The following is a 22,834-nucleotide window of genomic DNA, read 5'->3' on the forward strand; positions in this document are numbered from 1 at the left end:
TCAGTGCTACCCAACTGAATTTATTAACCTAAAAATAAGACCTCTTCTTACTACCAAGGCAAAAATAGACAGTTTACAAACACACATTGCAGTTGTTTCTTACCCAGTCTGAAACTTAAAGTTATTTACAATATTCCACAGCCATCTAAACACTAGTGCCTGCACCAGAGATTCATTAGTGGACTCCAGTTTAGATGTAGCGTTTCAGACATTTGATCAACAATTAGAATTCCTTCGGTGCATTCATTTCATGTTAAAAATTCCCTTTTGATAAACACCAAAGTATAAAAAAAATGGAAATATTACAGATAAACCCTGCCGCAATTAAAAAGAGGAGAATGGTTATAAAATCGTTTGACATAATATTAGAAACACCTAAGCATGGTGCAACATAATTTAACAGCACCACATTATAATGTTAGTTAAGGGAGGATTTATTGCAGGGTTGTTGTATTAGACTGCATTCATTTTAGCTATACCTAATAAACTGTCAACTGTAAAGAAATTATAAAATCTTTGCCTTGCAAATGTTTTCTGGTCTCATAGTTAGCTGGAAATAATTGAATTAAAGTGTATGAACTCCCATCCTGATCTGAAGACCATTTTGATCACAACACTGTAGAAGCCATCGTTCTGCATCCTGCAACAACCCCACCACACCACTAGCCATCCCTCCACCACTCAACTCACCCAGTATAAAATTACATCTAAGGCACTGGATGGTAGCAAATAAAAGGTTTTGTATTATTAAAAAAAAAAGTTATTTTAAAAAGGGGGGCAATGCACATCATACAGTTATGTGTGTTTCAGGTTTTCACTTCCAATCTCTTTGGTGCATAACATATGGTATTTTTGTGTGTCCAACTTTAACCCCATCTACTGTGTCTTTCTGTATGATTTTGTTTTAGATTCATGGGTCTCACAGGAAAATGTTCAGTGTTGGCTTCATATACCTCATTCTGCACGCGTTGGTTGCAATGACTTGGACTAGTGAATACATCTCAAACACAAAAGAGGCACTTGTCAGCACAGTGCATCTTAATTGTTTCAAGAATCTCAGTTCACAGTCTGATTGGGATCATTGTTTCAATGCTTCCTTTCCAGCAGTGGCACACTGGGGTTTCTCCCCAAAGTCCAAACTTCCCAGCAGCAGCAGTTCAGTTTTTCTACGTATAAAAATAAATTAAAACTCAATGTCATAAATCTAAAAAAGACTGCAAGTTAACTGCATACAGTATAGTACACTCATGTCCTAGTACGTCTATGCATACAGAGTGGCTATTCTGCAAAGTGGCACTTTGCAGACTCAGACGAAGGACCAGAGCTGGTACATGTCCGAGGGGTTGCAGAGGGCCAGAGAGGGATGCTCATGACGGGCACTCAGACACATATTCCATCCTGGAATGTAGAATAACTGGTTCTATACAAAGACAAGACAAAACTATTAATTTTCTAATAAGATAACCCAAGTATCTGAAATCACAAATCAGTACACAGAAAACGCAAAAAATAAAATTAATATAAAACTCACATCCTTCAGTTCCCATTTTTGCTCTGCTGCTACAAATGTGTTCCTGCCTTTATACTGGCAGTCCTCCAGCTTCACAGTCCCCTCTGCCCCGTGCAAACACAGCTCCTTCTGAATGTTGTGTCTAATCTCGTGATGTGTGGAGAACTCAAAATACTACAGGAAAGGAAACAAAAAAATGACGTCAACAATGAATCATATTTTTACCAATCAGTGATAGAAGGTAGATTCTCTGACTGACCTGGTTTCCCCCTAGTCCATGACATGGGTACATGATCAGCTGTTTCCCACCCTCATTGTTCTCTCCAACATCCAGACATGAGTCTTTGCCGACATTTTTCACCTACAGAGAAAGAGAAGGGAAGGGGAGAGCAGTGAGAGGAAACAAAATGAAAAACTAACATCCATTGCAAGCTGTTCAAACAACTTTATTCTCTGGAGTGCTTTCAGTGGTGTCAAATTGGAACTGCTCAGTACCCTCTGGAGATCCCAAGTGGAAACCCACAGTGGCTAGACAGAGTTCTGAGGTTTGGAAAGAGGAGAGCTGGTGGTGGGGTGTGTGATCTTACTGAGCCAAAGTGGAGTGGGTTGAGATCAGGCATGAAGACTTCTGGATAAACGTTCTTCAAATACCACGAGAAGCTCTTGCACTGCAGCCGCGCACGGAGGTCCATGCGTTCGGAGATCTCTCCAAAGGCCCTCTGTTGAAACAATGCAAAAGCAGTTCCTTTACATTGATTCTCAACACACTGCAGACATGCGGGATACTAACAGGGCTCATTTAACAAGGTTTACCCACAAAGCAATGATGCTCCGTCTTGCCTTCAGATATGCTCTTAAAAATATTCTTTACCACTTTTGTGAGATCTCGGACGAAAAATATCTTTTTTTTTGTTATCTGTCTAAAGGTTGCCATCTGCACTGAAATCAAGAATTAGGGTGAGCTCAAAGTATATAAGACCACACAAGCACTTGCGCGAGTTGCAGGTACTTGATCATAAACCAAATTACGTATTAGTAATAGTAAGAAAATTTGACTTGATGCTAGTGCTAGAGGAAACAGATCACCAGAGTCATCCTGAGGGTGATGTGAATGCATGTAGTAAATTGCATTGCAATCCATCCAATAAGTGTTGAGATATTTCACTAAAAACAAAAATGTCACTATGAGGTCATAGTTGCACTTAGCGGGATAGTCAGAGCCAGGAAAAGTCATTAGGACTCATCCTCTGGGCACCATGGCGATCTATTATCTTGTTGAGATATTTCGGTCTGTGGTGAAGCTGAGCACCTATTACAGAAATAAAACATACAACTCCATTGCAAAAAACAATTAGACGTAACCTTAAAAGGAAAAAAACAATATTCCATTGAATTCTTTTTTTTTTTACTCTGAATATCATCATCGCTTTACTTTTCTAAAGTCAATAAATGTGTTCCAGTGCTCTAATGTGTCCTTTGTTGAACAAATTAACTACAGACAAGTAGTCGATCACTGTTCTGTTTTAAAATGGAAACGTAGCAGCACATTTTAAAGGATTCACAGGCACCTCATGCTCTTGAATAATTGGAGCACTTTCTATAATGACAAGGATGCTGCTCACATTAGCGCACACACCGATAGCTACTACAGTGGATTCCATAAAGCTGTTGATGACGGCATGCCTGTTTGAAGCCAGTGGGAGAGGGCTGGCCCACTCTGTGAGGTACAGCCCCGAGGGAAGTGTTTATGGCACCTCCAGGACCACATGTTGGGAAACGCTGAAAGCCTGTGTGTCATTTACCAGAGCAGACTTCCTCCAGGCCCAGGGGGGTTATAAGTGCTCTTTAAAAACCACTAACATATGACCATGGGAAGTAGAAGTTAAAGATAATGCTGCAGAGCAATTTGCAGCATTTAAAAGGACAGATACACAGGATTTCAAAGTCACATTAGTGTCAGAAGAAGAGCTGCTAAGACTAATCGATTAGTTGTCAACAATTAAATTGATCGCCAACTATTTTGATCGATAGATTAATCAGTTGGAGTTGTTTTTGGAAAATGAAATTCTCTTAATTTTTTCTAGTTTCTGCACTTCTCTATGACAGTAAACTGAATCGTTAAGATGAGACAAAACAAGACATTTGAGGACATCACGTTGGGCTTTGGGAAACCCTGATCAACTTTTTTTTTTCTTCATTTTCTTACAGTTTATAGTACAAACAACTCGATTAATCGACAATGAAAACAATCAGTAGTTGCAGCTCTAGTCAGAAGCACTACGTACATCTTTTGCCATCTGTGCAGCTTGCTGGTTACGGCGGTAAAAGATCTCCTTGTAGTCGTCCATCCAGACCTCCGCCAGTCGAACCTGGTTACGAGCAATCACTTGTGTGCCCTTGGGAAAGGTGTGGGGGCTCTTGGTGCGGAAAACATGACCAACAATGGAGCAAGGGATTATCTCCAGCTGTCCGCCACACTGCCACACCTGCAGATTAATGGGAGACAGCACAAACAGATGTATAATGACATGCTGGTAGACAAGCCTATACAGCTGTTACGATAATGGAATATATATAATGGACAAAACTTCTGCACATCCAGAATGAAAGCTTCGCAATGTCTTACCCTAAATGACATTTCAATATTCTCACCGCCCCAGATTTCCATTTTTTCATCATAGCTTCCAATATGGTAGAAATATTCTTTTGAGATAGAGAAAAGCCCACCAGCAAATGTGGGAGTCCTGTAGAAACATTTTGTTTAATGTTTTTAATGACTTCCAACAAGAAGCAAGAGTTTATATAAAGTTGTTATTCTGTATTCATGTACATTGGTTGCTTACTTGATCGGGTAGGTTTCATCCTTCCTCCTTTGTTTCTCATGATCTGGTAGACTCTCCCAGCCGAAGGAAAGGCTCCAGTCAAAATTTCCTCGGTTGTGGTTCTGGCCATACGGGGACGGTTTCACAAACTCAAAGGTATTGAGATCAATAGTGGTTATATCAGGACTCACTACTGCAGTGTAGTTCTCTGCTATCCTGGCCAACAGGGGCTCCAGCCATCCATTGAAGCATTCACCTGTTAATGCATGCAAATCAGACATTACAACATATTTCTTAACAATAACCACTGAATGGCTAATTTTGGAATGGAAAAGGGTGGCGGCCATGCAGAGGACTTTAAGAAGAGCAAACAGTAGGTTGTTGAGCTGCGGGTGTGTAAGTCAGGGTGTGTCTGGCATGCAACTGGTATTAATGTGCGAGTAATGTCAGTGGTGTTCACTAACAGTGAGCATCCAGAAAGGTGAGTGTGTCACCGGTGGCCACGGAGGCACCCAGCAGCCGAGCGGTGATGAGTCCTTTCCTTTCACGCTGGCGGACAACTCGAACAATGCTCAGCCGCTTCAAATACTCATCCAGCTTGTCCTTCAACGCTTCTGCAATAATGGGATTTCCATTAGACATACAGTAAAGTGAGAGGTTGAGAAGAACATTTAGAAAAACTGATGAAATAATATGAGCGATATAACAGTCTCATAAAGTCTGAAGTATCGCTTAAGTGATCAATAGATCATATTCACAGTCCTCAGCCTGGAAGGTAAAACTCAAACAGATGAAAAAGGACAAAGCGTCTTCCTTACATCTTCAACATGGATGGCTGTCAGGAGAGCTGCTAAACAGCAGGCCTCCATCTGTGTCCTGCTCACTACAAGTAACTAAGCTGAGAGAGTCAGATCGCCTGCATTCCCTGAAACCTCTCTACTCTCCAGCATTTTGTTTTCTTCCTACAGTACATCAGACCTGTTGACAAGAGTTAACACTGACTCATTTCTAAGCACAACCACTGCTAATTCCTCTAAGAAGAATATTCACTAGCTTCCTGTTGTAACCCAGTTCAGTGGCCACAGAGGGAGCAGGGAGCTCCTCTCTGCACGTTTCGAGGCACACCAGCAAGCTGCCCAACCAACATGCTGCCTGAAATTGAACCCAAAAGAAAGCAGGGCGGTCCTGAAGGGTCCTTTTAAATGTTACCATCAACGCTGGCGTCGTCCACCAGGATGATCTCCTTGAGGAGAATGCCAGGGGAGGTGTGGAGGACACTGTATACTGTCCTTAGCAGGGTGCTCCAAGCCTCATTGTGAAACACAATTATCACACTGGTGGTCGGCAAGGCGGGGCATCGCTTGAAGGTTTGCTCAATACATCTGCAAAAAGAAGGAGAAAGAGCACAAAGATCTGACTGTCCTGTACAGTTCCCGAGTGGCACAATAGTCTAGTTATTACATCTGCAGACTCTCCCTTGTGGGGTGTCCATTTCAGCCGTGACACCGCATGTGTGGCAGCCTTTGAAATATCTGCCATATCAGAGTGGGAGAGACTTTATTCTCCCTAATAAGATAGCCAGTACATGCACAGGCTTTATGTCTGTGTCATGTACTGACTATCTACCGACATGTACTTGGAGTAACATACACTTGGATGTACAGTCAGTGCCAAACATAACTGTGCTTCTTTCTGAACTGGCCGCAGTAACTGGGCAGACATGCTGAAACAAACTCCCAGTCGGAACAATCATCTCTGTGGTTTCTGCCTGAAATTTTCCCCAGTTCCATAAAGCAAATATGATGAATGTGTTTGGGTTAGGCCCCATTTATATTAGGCTACACTGATCTATTTGGGTGTTTTTCAGTGTGTGACTTATATTCAGGGCCAGTACATCAATTCATGGAGTAGTAATAAGTAGAGATAGACCGATTATCGGGCCGTTTTTTGGCAGTTTGCAGATTATCTGTAGACTATCGGTGTTTTATTTGCCCGATAACCGATAGGCCTCAAGTTAATTAAGTAATTAAAATGTGTGCTACTTTAGCTCCGCTACAGCTCTTTCTCTGTCTCTCTGCTTTGGTCGATCCCTAGTAATAGGGAAGGAAGAGTACTATACAGCACCAAAACTGCATTTACTCCCACTAGGTGGTGCAATTACAGGTTTCGAAATCAAAATCATTTGGAAAATATATTGACAATTTTTTGGCAAAGGTGGGGGATTTTTCACAGCTTTATGAACAGCGTAAAGATTGTAGACATACTCTGGTGGTCTGGTGTCTGCGCCCAGGTCTCTGCTCAAGGAGATGCGGTCACTGGCATACAGGTTAAAGCAGTGTTTCTCTTCACCCCTCTCCTTCTCCTTCTGCTCCTCAGTGCTCAGTGATTCTGTGTGGAAAGCTTTCCCAGCTGCTCCAGGAGCAACAGGGTTCTGAGGTGGCCGCTCCAGAGCTGGCCTGAGCTCAGCGGCAGTGTAGTGACCCGGCAGACAGGACCCACTGTCTGCCCTGTCTGGCAGACGTACAGGGGCTCTGATCTGCATCTTTGGAATCACATCCCTGAAGTTATTAACAGCTCCCATCACCATGCCCAGCATGGCATCCCGCTTCACTGCCATCTCCTTCAGCCACGGGTCCTCCTGTTGGTTTTGGCTCCCAACTTCCCATTGTATGAAGAACACAAATGTGACAAAGACAAGGGCCACTATAGCCAGTTTAACTGGGTGCAATCGCCTTCGGAGCACTCTGCGGAGAGCTATCATTCTTCTTGAATAGAGAGCAGGCTGGCTTTGGACTGGCATTCCGCTGTAATCAATACATATTATGATATAATGATGAGTAAACAGCATTAATGTAGCCTATGCTAATAGTCAAAGTGAAGACACTGGGTTTCAGAAAACTACAGCATAGTGATAAGCTACATTACTTGCAAGGTCACTACATTAACATAGTAGGCTACTTTTCGAACAAGTATTTTTTTTCTTGCTCTGAAATAAAACAAATGAAATGTGTAGCAGTTCCTGGTGAAGCTAAGAAGTCTGCTGCCATCTACACATATTAACATATTTAGAAACGGCTTATGAAATAGGCTAAGCAACAACTGCTCTGGATTCCTTCTGGGGAAAAGACCACTTACCATTAGACGCGGAACAGTTAGGTTAGAAACACCCTAAATTGTTCTTTAAAATGTCAACGAATGACATCCTGCTTCGATTGGAGATCCTCAATCAGTTGCTTAGAACTCCAAAGAAACTTTTCGCGGAGACAAAAACAATTTGTTCTGTGCTGCCTCCACAAAACTTCCGTCTCGTTGGATCCAGGTGCGCCCCTCTCAGGTAGAGGGAGGAGACGTGCTGGCGCGCATGCGCAGAGAGAACTTCTGCGTGTCACAATCCATACCTGAAAAACGTGAGAAACCATTGAGGCGATCATCATTAAACAAGTTTGGCGATGGCCTTGTTTGCCCTGTAGTTTGACTTATGTCATGTGATAACCTTTTTAAAAATATATATTATTTGACAAAATCACTGCTGAATCAAACATTTCCTGTGACAAACCTATTGATAGATAGGCTAAAGTGGCCTGCAGTCACTCTGACTTCAGGAATATTGCAGACTGTGTTCTCCACGGAGTTCCTCAGATTCAATAATGGTGCCAATAGGATTTGTTCAACTGGTCATTCACTGGGACAGTTGCTGGGTTACACAAAACGGAGGAACGCGCTATGTCCCACACACATCGCACCGCATCCAATCAGGTTCTCTGAGAAAACACCACATCTCGCAAACAGAGCTTAAACTTATGAACTTCACCACTAACTAAAAACGAATACGGTCCAAACTGCATTTAAGAAAAGCGTCCTTTCGCATGGAAGCGAATCTGCCTAGATTATGAATCAATTTGAGGTTCAGTTACTAGCCTACTGATTAAAGTTGTAAAACCGGACACTCACCAGAGGACTCTGTAGTTCATCTAATCCTTACATTTCGCAGGTTCCCCACAGCGGATGGTCTTCATAAAGAGTTGGATGCTTGAAGGAGTAAAGACGCGGATTCCAGCCGCAGGGAGCCTGCTCTGGTGCCCAGTTTGAGTTCTCTCTGCCTTTGACTTGCACAGTGACTCCATCTGTAGTGACTGTGTTCCTCAGCACTTCCTATCCACGGCAGGCATCCAGTTTATTATGTCCATTAAAATGTTCAGTGTGTCCTACTTTTTTCCCCTTCCAGTCACGCTTGTAAATGTTTGTCTATGTGGCAACTGTTTGATGATATAAGTTGTCTAATCAGAACATCTTAATCGGAAGGGTACATGTGCTTATTAACGTCAGTTACATCTTTAGTAGAAAAGAAATCAGGCATAAAATCTGTGATCATATCTAAATTATTTTATTTGATATTTATCAAAATATAAGCTTAACAGTAATACATCCACATGTATCTGCATCTTAATATTTATCACAAGATAAAACATTTCAATTTTGGTTTTCATATATTAACTGTAGCAAATCATTTCAAAGACGACATGAAAATGTCATGTATCAAAATAAAAATAAGTTGTCTAACAGATGGACCACACTTCAATTCATTTTTATAAACAAAGCTTAAATGTTAATGTTAAAGACTCTTGTTTTTATGTTCCAAAATCAGTTGAAAAAAGTTGTTTAGGAGTTTGGCTTTGTGAGGAATGAAAGAAAAATGCTTTCAGCTGAGTATGTGTCTGAACCCCTCTGCACTGTGTTCTCCCAGTTCAGTTTTGCCAGCACCCAACTATTCATATACTCAAATTTACATAGCAATATGTTTATGTTCCCCCCCCCAAACAAATAATACAACTAAGTATTTTAATTTGACAGCAAAAGGCAATCAATAAAAGTAGAATCAAAGTAACACATTTTTATTACAGAAACATTGGCTTCATTATCTCTCTCATTCTCACACACACACACACACACACACACACACACACACACACACACACACACACACACACACACACACACACACACACACACACACACACACACACACACACACACACACACACACACACAATTAAGCTCTTAGGGCAGCACGGGCTTTGTCCAGGATGTCCTTTCTCATTCTCGGATAATTTGGATGAGCAGCCAGAACCTGAGGACGGAAGCTAAGATTAATCATGGTATAAAAACAGATCTAATCTCTCAAACTGTAAACATCCACAGGTGTCTCACCTTATGACACACATCTATGGCATCAACATGCCTCTTTGCTTTTAAGTAGTTGAAAGCAAGCTTGTATCCTGACATAAACAAACAGACAGTATATGTTAGAAATATAATTCTTTTAATCCCTTTTGTCCTTATAAATAGAACTGGACGTGATTTTGGTTGACATACCAATAGTTGGGTTTGTCCGATTTCCATATTTCCAAGCCAGTTCATAGTTGAGTGCTGCATCACGGAATGCCTGCTCTTTTTCCATTATGTAGCCCAGATATTCATAAGCTTTACAGCATGACTGTGGAAAAAAAGTGCAATTATTATCACAAAGAAATTTACTTAAAGACAGCCTCAACAATGAAAAGTAACGCAAATCTGCAAAAGTACAGGGAATAGGTTTTGTGTAAATTGGACAGCCTTTTAAAGGCAGAGACAATATTTTCAGGCTGACCTTGTTATGATTGTGGCATCTCTTCAAGAGGTCCCCGGCCATGTCATACTTCCCTGAATGGATGTAGATGTCTGCCAAAAGCAGCCAGCTTTTCTCAAACTCATCGGCGTCAACAAGGTTCCAGTTCATCTTAGCTATGCGTTTGAGCTGGTTCCTGGCTCTTGGAGTCTGTTTCAGCACCATGTAAGCTGTTGCCATGGCCAACAGAGCTGGCACGTGGTCTTTCTGAATTCAACCAAAGAATCCTGTTTAAGACACTTCCCCCACTATCCTTCTTCCATTTGTTTCCACCAAAACCATACGAACTTCATTTCAAGACATAAAGTTGTGTTTTTTTAATAAATAAAATTCACAAAACTGAATTACAACCGTACAAGCAACGACATATACTGTACATGCTCCATTAAAATTCAGCCTGATAGAGTGTAACGTGCAGTTTACAACCAAATGGAGTGACTGACATTAAGAGTGACTTAATGCACAGTGTGGGTATATTTACTCAACCGAGAGTGATGTAACTCATGCACGCCACCTGGGGATTACTTACCTCATTGTTTGCAATCTCAGTGAAAACACTGAGGGCTTTCTCTACATTGGCCTTCTGTTTAGTGGCCAGTAAGCAGCAGTTCTCCAGGATGCGAATCTGTGTGTGTCCTCCTGGTGTCTCAGCCTTTAACTCCTTCAGCAGTTTCTCGGCTGTTCTCACAGCAAGCTGTTCTGACTCCTGCTTTTCTGTGGAGTTCCTGGTGAGAGACAAAGGTAAGCATTAGATGTCTGTAATAAGTCTGTGGGTTTCAAACACAAGAATATTAACTGTATTAAGTCTAGAGTCTTTGTATGCGTCTACTGCCACTTACCCAATTTCACCATCTAAATTCTCAAATACTTCTCCTCCTATGGTTTCATTGTCAGGATTTAGGTAGATTTCAATCATGTTATACACAGCATTCTGACCCCAATCGTTGTCTTTCCGTGCTTTGTTGAAGTGCCACAGAGCATCATTAGGTTCTCCTGTGAACCTGAGCAGCAAGCACAAGTTTAGTCGCTAATCTCTAAACAGATGTCGCCATATTCCGAGGAAAGGCTCTTCCGAACTTACCAAAGATAAAGTCCTTTGCAGTAGTTGAACCCGGGGTCAAACTTAGTCCTGGAAGAATGTTTTTCTGCCATATCAAGAAATCTGAGAACTTCTTCCAACTTCCCTGCCCTCCTCAACAAGTCAATGAGACGTGACAGTGTTGGGTAGTTGTCTGAAAGCAACAGGTGTAAGTTATTATGCTTTCCATTTAGAGAAGGTCAGATCACCAATTCATATTTACATTCACCGCAACTTTTAAAACTTTTTTTAAATGTGTCTTTATTGCACCTGGTTTGCGCTCCAGGAGTTGTTGAAAGTGGAAAACTGCCTTTTCATAGTCCTGCTTCCTAAACAGAATGTCAGCCGTCATCTAAGGACAAACATATGTAAGAAATAAGTTCTATGAATTAGTTAAAAAAAAAAAAGGTTACGGTCAAAACTGTGGCGTAAGACAGAACAAACCAGGGTTGCGTCTTCGTTAAACTGGTCAATCTTCAATATGACGCTGCACTGCTCCTGGCACGCATCGACCTCGTCTAGAGTAAGGTACAACCGTGCCAACTCCAGCATCACCTAGGAACAAGAACAGCATTCATTTGAATTCATGTGACAACATTCTTGTTAAAATAATGTAGAGTAAATAATTCAGATTTCTCTTAAATCAAACTATCAACAACTAAGATCACTAAATTTCACAAACACAAGCCCCAGACTTTAAAAGATGCCAGTGCTTGGTAACCACAGCTGCAGTGAGTACACAGGACGTTTTTGATTCAGCTGCACTGACCTTGCGATCAGTCTCACAATACACAAGAGCTTCTTTGTAGAATTTGACTGCTCTCTCATAGCCCCTCTGACTTGCGTAGTGTTTAGCGATCTCAGCGCAGATCTCGGCTGCAAGCTGCTTCTGCATGGGGACGGCGTCAGGCTGCTCCAACTGCACCCGCTTCAGCACCTTGGCCTGCACATCCCGGGCCTATACACAATCACAAAATCACAACCTCATTTTGAAAACAATAATAAACATCATCCTAATGAAGTTACTTTGTCTGTCTTTTTAGGCGGACTGGCAAGTTTTGCTTGGAAATAATCACGCAAAAAATATTGGTTACAAAATGTGAAAAGATGACAACGTCTCAGAGAGCAGCATCACTTCTGCAACCACTTACTCTTTGTAGGGAAAGTAAGGCTTCCTCATTTTTGTCGACCTTATTTTGGATCTTTGCCAACAGGACCAGATAACGGCAATCATCCGAGAGCACCGGCAGTTCATTCACTGGGTAGGTCCAAAGAAAAAAGTCCAGTTAAAAAGGCAACTAAACAATAAGCAACTAAAAACAATCAGTCACACAAAGAGAGAAGTTTTAAACTGCTTTACAAATTCAAAGCTGCTTGGCATTGCCATAAAGCATATTTGCTAATATTTTCTTTGCATCGAGTTGTTTATACTTAAACATTATTTGCAATTGCACAAACATCATAATGACTAGATTCTCTTGTGGTGTTTTTGACGTCAGGAGTTCACGGTGTTGTAAAAATTGTGATGTCTGAAGTACCTGGCTCATGGACCAGAGCTTCTTGCAGGACTCTCTCACAGCGCTCATATTGCTTCATCTTCCTCAGCAGCTCAGCCAGGTCGTAGCGGAGGAAGTTCTGTTGCTCCGTCTTTAGGGCTGCTTCGTAGTAATTTATTGCCTGCGTAACAACAGCCTTGTGTCAACACTGTTTCTTTCTGTTGGTGAATCGTGTTTATCTTTAAATGAGTGTATGACACAAACCTTGACGTAGTTATGAGTCTTGACCAGGGCTTTCCCAATCTTGCTGGCTAAAGCACCATCTTTGGGGTTTTTCTTCAGAGCTTGCTCAAAAACCTCAATGGCTTTCTCAGGCTGAGGAATAACAAATTGGACAGGGTTGTTGGTTTGAAGTTTTTGTAAATATTATTCCGAAAGTCAAGGAAAGTATTCCAGAAAGAAAATGCATTTCATTATTTACAAATTGTTGCAAACATGTGGTAAACACCTTTAAGGCTAGGATAAGATCTATGTAGCCTTGAATGAGTATGTGTCAACATGCCTGTGACCTTAAGAGGTGACCATACCTCCTCCTCTTTGACTTCCTGTTTCATCTTCCTCAAATCACTTAGATGCAGGCACAATGTGTCCCTTTCCAAAGTAAATCATTACTGAACAACCTTCTGATGAGACTTTCGTTCTATGAGTGTTTCACTGTTTGTTACGAGTGTAGGGACAAGACCACTAAATAATAATTTACTATAATAATTAGAAAATCAGCTACGTTTATTCACCCCTATTACCTAACATTCTGGGTTGTGCATAAATGAGAAAATAATTTCCTAAACTATTTCTCTAATATTGCCTACAGTGCTTATTTCCCTTGAACATGTGAGTAAAACAGTGTGTGGTAACCATTCATCCTATTTTCTCCTTTATATAGCCTATATCAAATAATGTGTCACAATCTTCTACTGTAGTTTCCTCTGACCTAGTAATGAGTTGATTTTTGTTAAGCTTCTGTTCCCAGGGGGTGTGCTGTTCATGATCCTCTGTGTACTATCCATGCAGTGGGTGATTTTAAAATACTTGATTCCTATCTGTCCTAAACAGCTGTTAACTTAACTGCTTGCTGTTGCAGGATTTCTAACAGCTTGCTCTCCCTCTACAGGAGGTAAGGAGAGCATTATATCACGTTAATAAAGTGTTTCCTGTTATTCTGAAAACTTGATTGAAGTATGTGGTTGTCTGTCGAGACAGAGCACAGTATTTTAATATTTATTTTAGGGTTAAGTGCTAAGTTGAGTTAAGATGGGTAAATTTAAGAATTGCACCACAGCACCTTGAAATTGTGGTTTGTATTGACCTTGTCCATCACAATGTTATTCATGTATCCGTATTTGAATCTTGTCTGTGAACTGTCCTTTGTGTGCTGCTCTTCGTGCCTCTTAATTGCCCTTTGGGGACAAACAAAGTTATTTGAATTTAATTGAATTCACTCTCAACACACTATTTTCCAGGACATTTAACCCTTGTGTTGTCTTAGGGGCAAATTTGACCCGTTTTCAAAGTTTTTTATATCACAAATATGTGTTTCTTTCATCCAAATTGCCCAAAATGAACATGGATGCAAGTTGAATGGAACCCATAAAACATTCTTTGCATATAAAACTGATGATTACTTTCATTGAACTATGGGTGTTTTATTCAATTTTATAGCATTTAAAACAATTTAAGTTTAAACCAGTTTAAATGGTTTCAAAACAGTATATCCTGACTAAATTGTGATCCACTCAACATCCTCTGATTTTAACTATGTGTTAAAAATAATTAATATATAATTATGTCACATAAATGAGGTTTATTGACCATGAATATACAAAGTTTTGAAAAAAGTCACAAAAACGTTAAAAAATAATATTCAATTTTGACCCATAAGGACAAAAAGTTAATGGTTTTGACGGGAAGACAACACAAGGGTTAATTTCTCCTCTCATATTTGAGATCAACTTGAAAACTAGTGTACATTTTCTCAGGTTTTCCAGGACACATGGAAAACTGAGAAAAGGCCAAATTATTGAAATAAATGCATATATGCTCTGCCAAGAGGGGGAGTAGATTTGTTTATTTAATGTCCAATTTAGGGCCGACGACTTGCGTTGCACTCATTCAGTCTCTAAGATGCTTACACTGATTATCAAAGATGGAGACACCCTGTGTCTAAACAATGTTTTGGGGATTCTAGATAATGTTTCATGACGTAACCTTTCAGTTTGATAGCTCACTCCACCAGAAATGTGCTCAATTCCTGGCTCCTCTTTCAGAGATATGTGCAGTAGCATTGCGGAGCGTTCCTTGTAAGTTTTCTATATTTTACAGAAAAGCATCCCCAAAACCATTCGGATTTATCATGCTGCTCTCAACTGCAGGGCAAGGATTGGATATTGGGACACCCTATGTTCCTTTTAGACAGTAATCATCCAAGGTAAGACCTTGGTGATAAACTTCATTACAGCTCAAACACAACACAGCAGAGAAAAAACAGCAAGGCTCCTTTACATGAATGGTAAGACAAGGAATGTAGAAGTGTAAAGACATTCAGAACAGGAGTGATTACACCATACGGAGGCTTCACATTTGTATAACTCTTCTAATTATAATCTCTCTGACGGACAGCTTTTCATTACACCTTTGACTTTTTGAAAAAAAAGGTATAAAAGACTTAAAAACTAAATAAAACTGTGATTAGACTTACAAGAATATGCTTATTTGATGCACGCAGCACATTTAAAGCCAATAGCCACACATATCAGTCCCAAAACATATCGCATAAGACACAGATGAATCACATCGAACACTTACTTCTTGAATGTTCATGTAGGCATCACCTAATAAGAGGTATGTGTGAGGGCTGGGCAGCTTCTCCACCATTTCTCTGGAGAAAAGACAAATATATCACATCACATATGGTGTACTTCAACATGTATTCCTACAGTAGGTCTCTGATGGTCTGGGGTTCAGTCAAGCTTTACTACGTCTCAGCCGTTAATACCAGTAGCATCAGAGACCAGCAGACGACTAGAGGCAGCTGTGCAAATTTCATCTTTACTGGATGAATGGCTTCAGTTAAATTTGATTTAATTTGATTTACTTTACACTTGTGGTCTTCCTACTACAGACACAGCTGGATGAAATGTTGGTGCACTATGGCTGAATATCCTCGAGTCATGTATTTAATTAAGTTTCAGCCATTACGGTTCGAGACAAACATTTACAATGCATTAGGTTTCAGAAGGAGTATAGTCACTCATATGTTCTGCTACTATCTTACATCAAGATTATTTCTCCCCCCCCCCGTTCATTTGGATCCAGATGTATCGCTCACCTGTAACAGCTTGCATACAGACGTTTCTCTTTTCTGTGGTTCAGATATATGTCTGCCATTTTCTCCTTGGCTTGGATGTAGTAGGGCTGCTCAGGGGTAATGTTTCGGAGCATACTCAGTGCCAGCTCGGTGTCCCCACGCAGCAGGGCCAGGTCCGCATTGGCAATAGTGACACGTAGCTCCTCTGAGGTTCCCGAGAACTCATTGATGGCATCCTGCATCACCTTTGCTGCTTCATGCTGAAATATTAAATAAATTCACAAGTGTATGCTGTATTTTTTCCTTCAAGGCGGGGCAAATGTGGAAAAACACAAAAACACTACTTGGATGAAAACCATAAAATAATCACAGCAGAGTACACTGCTTCACATGATGATGATGATGATGATTAATAATTTTATTTCGATTAACATACATGAAAGAATTATTTCCCACAATTTGCCACCGTGGCTAACCGAAAAAGGAATAGGCTGAAACCAAAGCTTATTTATGCCTAACCTACAATCCCCATCAAATCACACAGAAATCAAACAAAACTAAATGAAACTAAACACTTGAGTACAATCCTAGTCATTTTACATTATAATCAAATTACTTCATAATCCTAAATTATTTTTTATTTTTAAAGCTTTTTTGAAACTCATCAGAGACGTACACATTTTCAACTCATCATTATGTTAATTCCCCAAAACTGAAACACATCTACATTTTACATTAGTCCTCACTTCACCAGTTTCAAAGATAGAGAAACGTCTTAAATTATAATTCATCAACATCAACCATAAAGAACAATATCTAGAGCAGTGGTTCCCAACCTTTTTTCCTTGGCGCCCCCCCTACTCATGTCTAAGAAAAGCTGAGCCCCCACAAAACTGAAGTTGAGGTAACTCTCGAGATAGAGCCTTACTTTCTTTTTTGATACAGAGCAGTTATCAGCACTTTTACATTTCTCCACCATGTTTCATTCATAAAATAGTGATGCCTTGGCGGCAGGAAAAATGAGGAAGATAGCAGCTAGCAGCTGACCTGATGACAGCAAGGGCCACAGGTTAAGAGGTCCCGGAGGTTTGGCCTACTAAGTAGCCTAAAACAAAAATTTTCATACTGACTTTTGTACACATTATATATTCTAGTGTATTATCATAATTTGTTTAACATGTGCAAATATTTTTTTTTTTACCTCAACCTTAAACCAGATAAAGACTTGCGCCCCCCCTGTGACCTTTGCCGCCCCCCTAAGGGGTGCCCGGACCCCAGGTTGGGAACCACTGATCTAGAGGATAGTATCATGTACAAGTCTTCATACATCAAAACTCAAAATGTTACCTGTTCTCCGTTGAGCCACAGAGCCTCAGCTAACTCCAAGAACACAGAGAGACAGTCAGTAGGACTCAGCTCAATCTTCTTGTTCTTGGACTTGGACGAGGATCCAGCTCTGCGGACACCGGGAAGACTCATGGCCATCTGCAGTGTCTGAATAGCCTCCGTCAGCTCGCCCATTTTCTTCTTAGCCTGAGCCTTGATCAGGTGGTACAACGGATGTTCTCGAATCTGGAATAGACGAGAAGTCACGACCCATTTAGACAAGAATAACATTCACCACAGAAGTAATTTTGATCATCCCAACCCAGCTAACTGTTGGCATTTAACAATATACACTGATATCTTGTCACTGCTGACAACATCTTCATGTTCCCCTCTTTGGAGACAAAGTATATTTACCGAATGCAATTTTCTTCTTCCCTTCAGCGACACCCTTTTCTGTATTACTATGCCTAACTGAGGACCAGCTGAAATGCTCCTAAATGTTACAAATAAAGCTGCAATGTATTTGCACATTAGTCATGGGTCCTATAAGTGCCTGAATGCACACTGTCTCGTAAACATTTAGCAGCCAATAATACTGTCCATCTTGGTGGTGATCTTACCTCAAAGTTATGGCTGAGGCAGAGTTCAAGAGACTGGGAACACATTGAGAAGTTACCCTGCAGTAAATGGAGCTGTGCCATTAGCAGATGAGCATCTGCATGAGAAGGGCACTGGTCCAGACAATGTTGAAGACTGCTCTGCGCAGCATCAATGTCACCTGAATAAACACAGAAACAATGCAGTTTAAAATAGCATTTGCAAAAAAAAAACCAAAACATATTTTAAATGCAGGGCTCACCAGACTGATATCTGACTTTGGCTAGAAGGAATACCCCTTGAGGGAGACCTGGCACAATCTTGACCACAGTATCCAACAATGTGGCACAGTGCTGGAGCTGAGGAGCAGGAGACTGGCCCTGGGCTGAAGGCTAAAACAGTAAAAGTCGTTTTTAATGCACACATTCTATAATTTTTTGATAAGTCTCACTAAGACAGGATGCATATACATATCAGACTTAACCCAAATGTGTGAAATAAAAAATCATGAGTATCAAAATTAATGCATAACTAACTGATGCTCTCTTGCACTGCCCAAATTTAAGGCCCAGGATTTACACACACATTTTAAGGAACAACAGGCACCCTGTCATTGATGAGTCTCCCAGTCGTACCTTAGCTGGACACAGTGCAAGATACTCTTTGACTATCTCCAACAGGAAGTCAGGGTTCAGCTTTTCAAAGTACTCCACTCCCAGAGGCAAACCCTGAAGTGTGGAGAAGTGTGTGTCCACTGCATCATTCAACAGATTGGTGACTTCTTCCTGGGGCCGCCGCTTTTTCACTGCCAGAATGGCACGTAGGTAGAGTAGCTCCTGAGGGTAACAAAAAATGATTTACTTATAGATGGAGAAATGCAAAGATGGTAGAGGTAGGTAGCAGAGAGGAAAACTTGACTCGGCATTCTGTACAAGATGGATCAAAAACACAAGCAAAAAAACAAAAAGTCTCACGGGAAGAATAACTGAAAGGAAAACACTGAAGATCTACAGGAGCAGCTGCTGCCTATCCGGCCAGGTGCTCTTGCTTAGTGCTTTTCAAACAGTTTTTAAAGCATAATAAATTAAACCATGATAAGCCTCTTCCTCTAGGATACTCTTGCTGGAGTGGAAAACATTTTTTTGTTGTCAGCCTCTATAAAAAGACGTTACCCCTGATTTTCCAATAGATTGTTGAATCTCTGTGAGAAATTCCAACTGTTGTTCTGCGTCTTCAAGTTGGCCCTCTATCAGCTGGCAACGAATTATACCTGAGTGACAAAAAAAACAATGTTATATCTTCAGAAATAAAAAATGTATGTATGAACGCTGAGTGTCATTGAGACAACAGGTAAATAATGGTAACATGTTACCAATCAAAGCAGAAACACTTGTCTCATCCAGAGTCATGGCTGTCTTGTACCACTTCATAGCCTCCTTGATTCTGCCCTGAAGCACCATCTGGTAGCCCAACTCTGTGGCTAAATCAGAGTCCCCTGCTGCCACAGAGAAGGCTCTTTCCACCATCCTAAACGTCTGCTCAATCAATTTCTCATTTCGTCCGCACTATGAAAACAAGAAACACTGTAACTGCTGAAATTCCATACAAGTCAAACAACTCCTTAGACGTAATGAGGACCAAAACGGTTTACTATTAGGAATTTAGAAAGAAAAGTGAAAATTGTCTTACAACACGTGTAAAAGCTAGAGACATCCTGTACAAAAGCTCTGGGTTGTGTGGTTCCAGAATCTCCAAGCTGCTGATGAGGTTTGAAAGCTGCTTTACCGACTGCCAAGAAGGATATAAAAACCGCTTCTGTAAATTGATCAGCACTTCACCACAGCTCCATGATGGTAAATGCCAGTGTGTACAATTTTTTTTTTTAATTCCTGCCGATTTATAATCCCTACCAGTTAAAAAATTAAGTAGAAATGTGAACTTTACCTCAGTAATATCTCCATCTCTACATAAAGAATGTAGAGCTAGCATCCGTAGTGCCTCCAGATTATTTTTATCCTTCTGTAAAAGCCTGAAATATGACACAAGGCACTGTGAATGAAGTCCATCTCCCACACTTGATAAGCTTAAATTTCATTGATTAATAGTAATATAATATATGACTACTGCTGCAGTACTGAGTTGAGCCAGACAAATAACATTAAAACTAAAAGGAACTGTGAAGGCCATCAAAGGATGTGAAGTATACTGTTTGCTGTCTGCATCCATCCTACTTCACATCACGAGGGCACCACAGCGGCTCTAAGCTTGGGGCAACTCTTCTTTCTCTTCAGCAAACCTGCAGCAGCAAATCCTTGGAATTGTGTTAGACTTCTTCACTTTGGCTGAAAGGTCTTTTTATGCGGTTTGACACTGGCCAAGGTCCAGAGGGGTGAGCACAAACAATGGCTTCATCAGTATGCACTGGTTTAAGGCATCATGCTAGTGTTTTATTTGCACTTGAATGCTGAGCCATTTGTAAGGCAGATTATGTTTTTTCTTGCATCCTTGGTCGTGATTACAAATGTCGTTGTGCTTTATGATCTCACCAGAGACATTGTAACCCTCAGATAGGCTTAGACTAAGAAAGACATGACCTGTGTATGATTTAGGAGAAACCACCTAACCACCTCATCAATTACCTGTGTGCTGCATCCATGGTTTGCTCCCAGTCTTGAAGGCTGAGCAACAGTTTCATCTTCTTGACGAGGGCAGGCAAGAACCCAGGGAAGCTAACAATGACCTGGTTAACCATCTCCAGTGCTCCGGAGTAGTTCTGACGATATTCATAGTATTGTGCCTAGAACAGACAAAACGTCACTTAGGGTTTATCATACACCTGAGCTTGTACCCAATATTATTATTACTTTCGTATTCAATATGAGCAAAATGTCTTACTGTCTAATAATAATAAACCTTTCAAGAACATAAATTAAAGCAAGTTACAGAAGAATAATCCAAACAATACACTCCAAAAAAACTGAAAGATATTTCATGATAAATGGAATAGCTGAACTTAACAGTAATTATACACCAATCACGGTTTTTGCAAGGGACAAATAAAACACAGAGTCAATTAGAAACACAATAAGTACTATAAGAGGCATAGGAAATATGAGAAATTATAGCATTGTAACATATTCAGCTGTGATTGAGAAAGATTATTAAATATGGATTTGTAATCCACATCTCACCTTTCCCATCAGGGCAAAAACATCTGCTCTCTCTTTCAGTCCTTCATCAAAGTACTTTCCAGCCTTTCTGGCGTAGGTGTCTTTACCAGATGTCACATCTATCCAGGCTTTTAAGATTATACCCTGAACAACACATATCAGTCAACATTTTACAAGAGTGCAAATGGGTGAGAAGTCAGAATGCCCCTCTTAACATTACATACATTTCAAGACTTTGCATGAAAATGTAAAAGTGATACTGATGCATTTCTAAATGACAAAAATGCTAATCTCACCTCTCTCGAGCCATTGGAAAGTTTGATCATTCTCTCTATGTACTCCCTTGCCTTATCATTTCGCCCTAATAGCCAGAGAAACATCCCAGCATAGTACAGACTCTTGGGAGGTGCACTTTTACGATCCTCTTTGACCTTAGCATCAAGTTCTTGAATGACTTCTCTGTCTGTGAATATAAAGACTTATTAGAATATTACCAACATGCGTGTCCAGTCCTTTGCGCAAACATCTGTGATATAAATAAAAAGGACTATGTTGGCTCACCTGGGTTTGTCTTTTTTTTCTCAGCATAGACAAGGGCCATTAATGTGCAGAGAGATACATCTTGACTATCTCTTATTGTGTCCAACTCTATTGAGGCTTCTTGAATTTGATCTGTATTAAAATAATGACATAAGATGACAAATATACACTAGTCTAACCAGAAATGGTCCATTCTATTGTTATAACTATAACAACTATTGCTGTAATTTTATTCTTTTAAGCTTACCTTGCATTAGGGTACCATATGCATGAAAAAAACTGTATATAGGATCATTGCTGAATTTCCTCTTAGCAGCTGCTGCAGCGTTTACAGCGTGATTAAAATACTTTTCATAGCAATAGCACCTGATCAAAGCCTGTGGAAAAAACAGAAAGATCACTGCGTGACACAAAGTGACATGGAAACACAACGTTAAAAAAGGAACCCTGCGTTTAGCTTCAGTAACGTTATGTTAGCTAACTTAGTTAACGTTAAATAACGTAACTGACATTAACGTTAGCCGATATCATTCTTCGCCACAGCTATTATTACTTTTTGAAAGGTCTGACGAAAAGTTTATACCTAACGTTAACAGTGTTACTTCTCACTCTGTATCATTTTGCCATTTTGACTGGTTCAGCGTTAACATTATATCTGGAGCATTGGTTTGCTGTAACGTTAGCTAGTTAGCTAGCGTATCAATAAAACATGCTCGCTTACCAACGTTGTCTCTTCATCCTCCATCTTGGCTGAGACGCTTTGTGCTTAAACAGTAACTGACGTAAAAATAATAATAATTCAACCTGTGCGTATTGTACTTTAGCATAGATATTTTGGTTTTTTTTTGTTGGGTTTTCGCAATCTTGCACCAACTCCTTTAGCGTTGCCCGGTAACTTAGTAACAGCTACATATTAAGGAAGTATTCTTTTCCCTGATTCTTTCCTTTCAGGCACCACTTATTCGCTTGCTGCTTGTATCTGCCTCCTTGAGTATGATTGGCAGACCAAAACCCCAACCATAGATTCTATTGTTTCTGCATTCTAAACATTTATTTAGTAAGGGTTGTTTGGGTGATGATTGGTAAACAGCGTTGGTAAACAGTTTCAATGGCCTCTCAGTCTTGCAGTGAGCCTGACAGATTAAACTCAGGAACATAGTACCACCTCTATGGACGCCATTTTTACATTTGAGTCGACTCGACCTAGTGTCGCCTTTGTATCTCTAGGTGGCGCAGTCATCCTTTTATAACGTGATACTATTC

At 40.4% G+C, this 22,834-nt stretch overlaps 2 protein-coding genes across 3 annotated transcripts; both read right to left on the reverse strand.

Moving 5' to 3' along the window:
- galnt3 (UDP-N-acetyl-alpha-D-galactosamine:polypeptide N-acetylgalactosaminyltransferase 3 (GalNAc-T3)) lies at positions 1–8,424 on the reverse strand. Its single transcript, XM_028591057.1, has 12 exons — positions 8,284–8,424; positions 7,468–7,730; positions 6,597–7,136; positions 5,542–5,714; positions 4,797–4,946; positions 4,354–4,588; positions 4,137–4,254; positions 3,796–3,996; positions 2,098–2,229; positions 1,770–1,871; positions 1,532–1,684; positions 1–1,420 (listed from the first exon to the last, which is right to left on the reverse strand). The coding sequence occupies exons 3-12, from the start codon at positions 7,130–7,132 to the stop codon at positions 1,307–1,309; spliced, it is 1,914 nt and encodes a 637-aa protein (XP_028446858.1). The 5' UTR covers positions 7,133–7,136; positions 7,468–7,730; positions 8,284–8,424; the 3' UTR covers positions 1–1,306.
- Positions 8,425–9,329: 905 nt separating this feature from the next.
- Positions 9,330–22,512, reverse strand: ttc21b (tetratricopeptide repeat domain 21B). Of its 2 annotated transcripts, XM_028591670.1 has the most exons (29): positions 22,293–22,512; positions 21,819–21,948; positions 21,593–21,703; positions 21,328–21,494; positions 21,053–21,175; positions 20,501–20,658; positions 19,806–19,890; positions 19,551–19,649; positions 19,234–19,426; positions 19,034–19,131; positions 18,497–18,697; positions 18,124–18,253; positions 17,885–18,042; positions 17,283–17,507; positions 15,957–16,195; positions 15,434–15,506; positions 12,836–12,946; positions 12,614–12,752; positions 12,227–12,333; positions 11,845–12,033; positions 11,520–11,630; positions 11,346–11,427; positions 11,079–11,229; positions 10,837–10,998; positions 10,527–10,722; positions 9,980–10,204; positions 9,706–9,826; positions 9,541–9,608; positions 9,330–9,460 (listed from the first exon to the last, which is right to left on the reverse strand). In XM_028591670.1, exons 1-29 carry the CDS (start codon positions 22,314–22,316, stop codon positions 9,383–9,385), a joined length of 3,954 nt encoding a protein of 1,317 aa, XP_028447471.1. In that variant the 5' UTR covers positions 22,317–22,512; the 3' UTR covers positions 9,330–9,382. The 2 variants fall into 2 exon arrangements, with proteins under 2 accessions (XP_028447471.1, XP_028447472.1); XM_028591671.1 differs by lacking the exons at positions 20,501–20,658; positions 21,053–21,175; positions 21,328–21,494; ... (1 more) ...; positions 21,819–21,948; positions 22,293–22,512 and adding an exon at positions 19,986–20,489.
- Between the last annotated feature and the right edge of the window lie 322 nt (positions 22,513–22,834).

The sequence above is a fragment of the Perca flavescens genome, chromosome 11, assembly GCF_004354835.1.
Source record: "Perca flavescens isolate YP-PL-M2 chromosome 11, PFLA_1.0, whole genome shotgun sequence".
NCBI classification, from domain to species: Eukaryota; Metazoa; Chordata; class Actinopteri; order Perciformes; family Percidae; genus Perca; species Perca flavescens.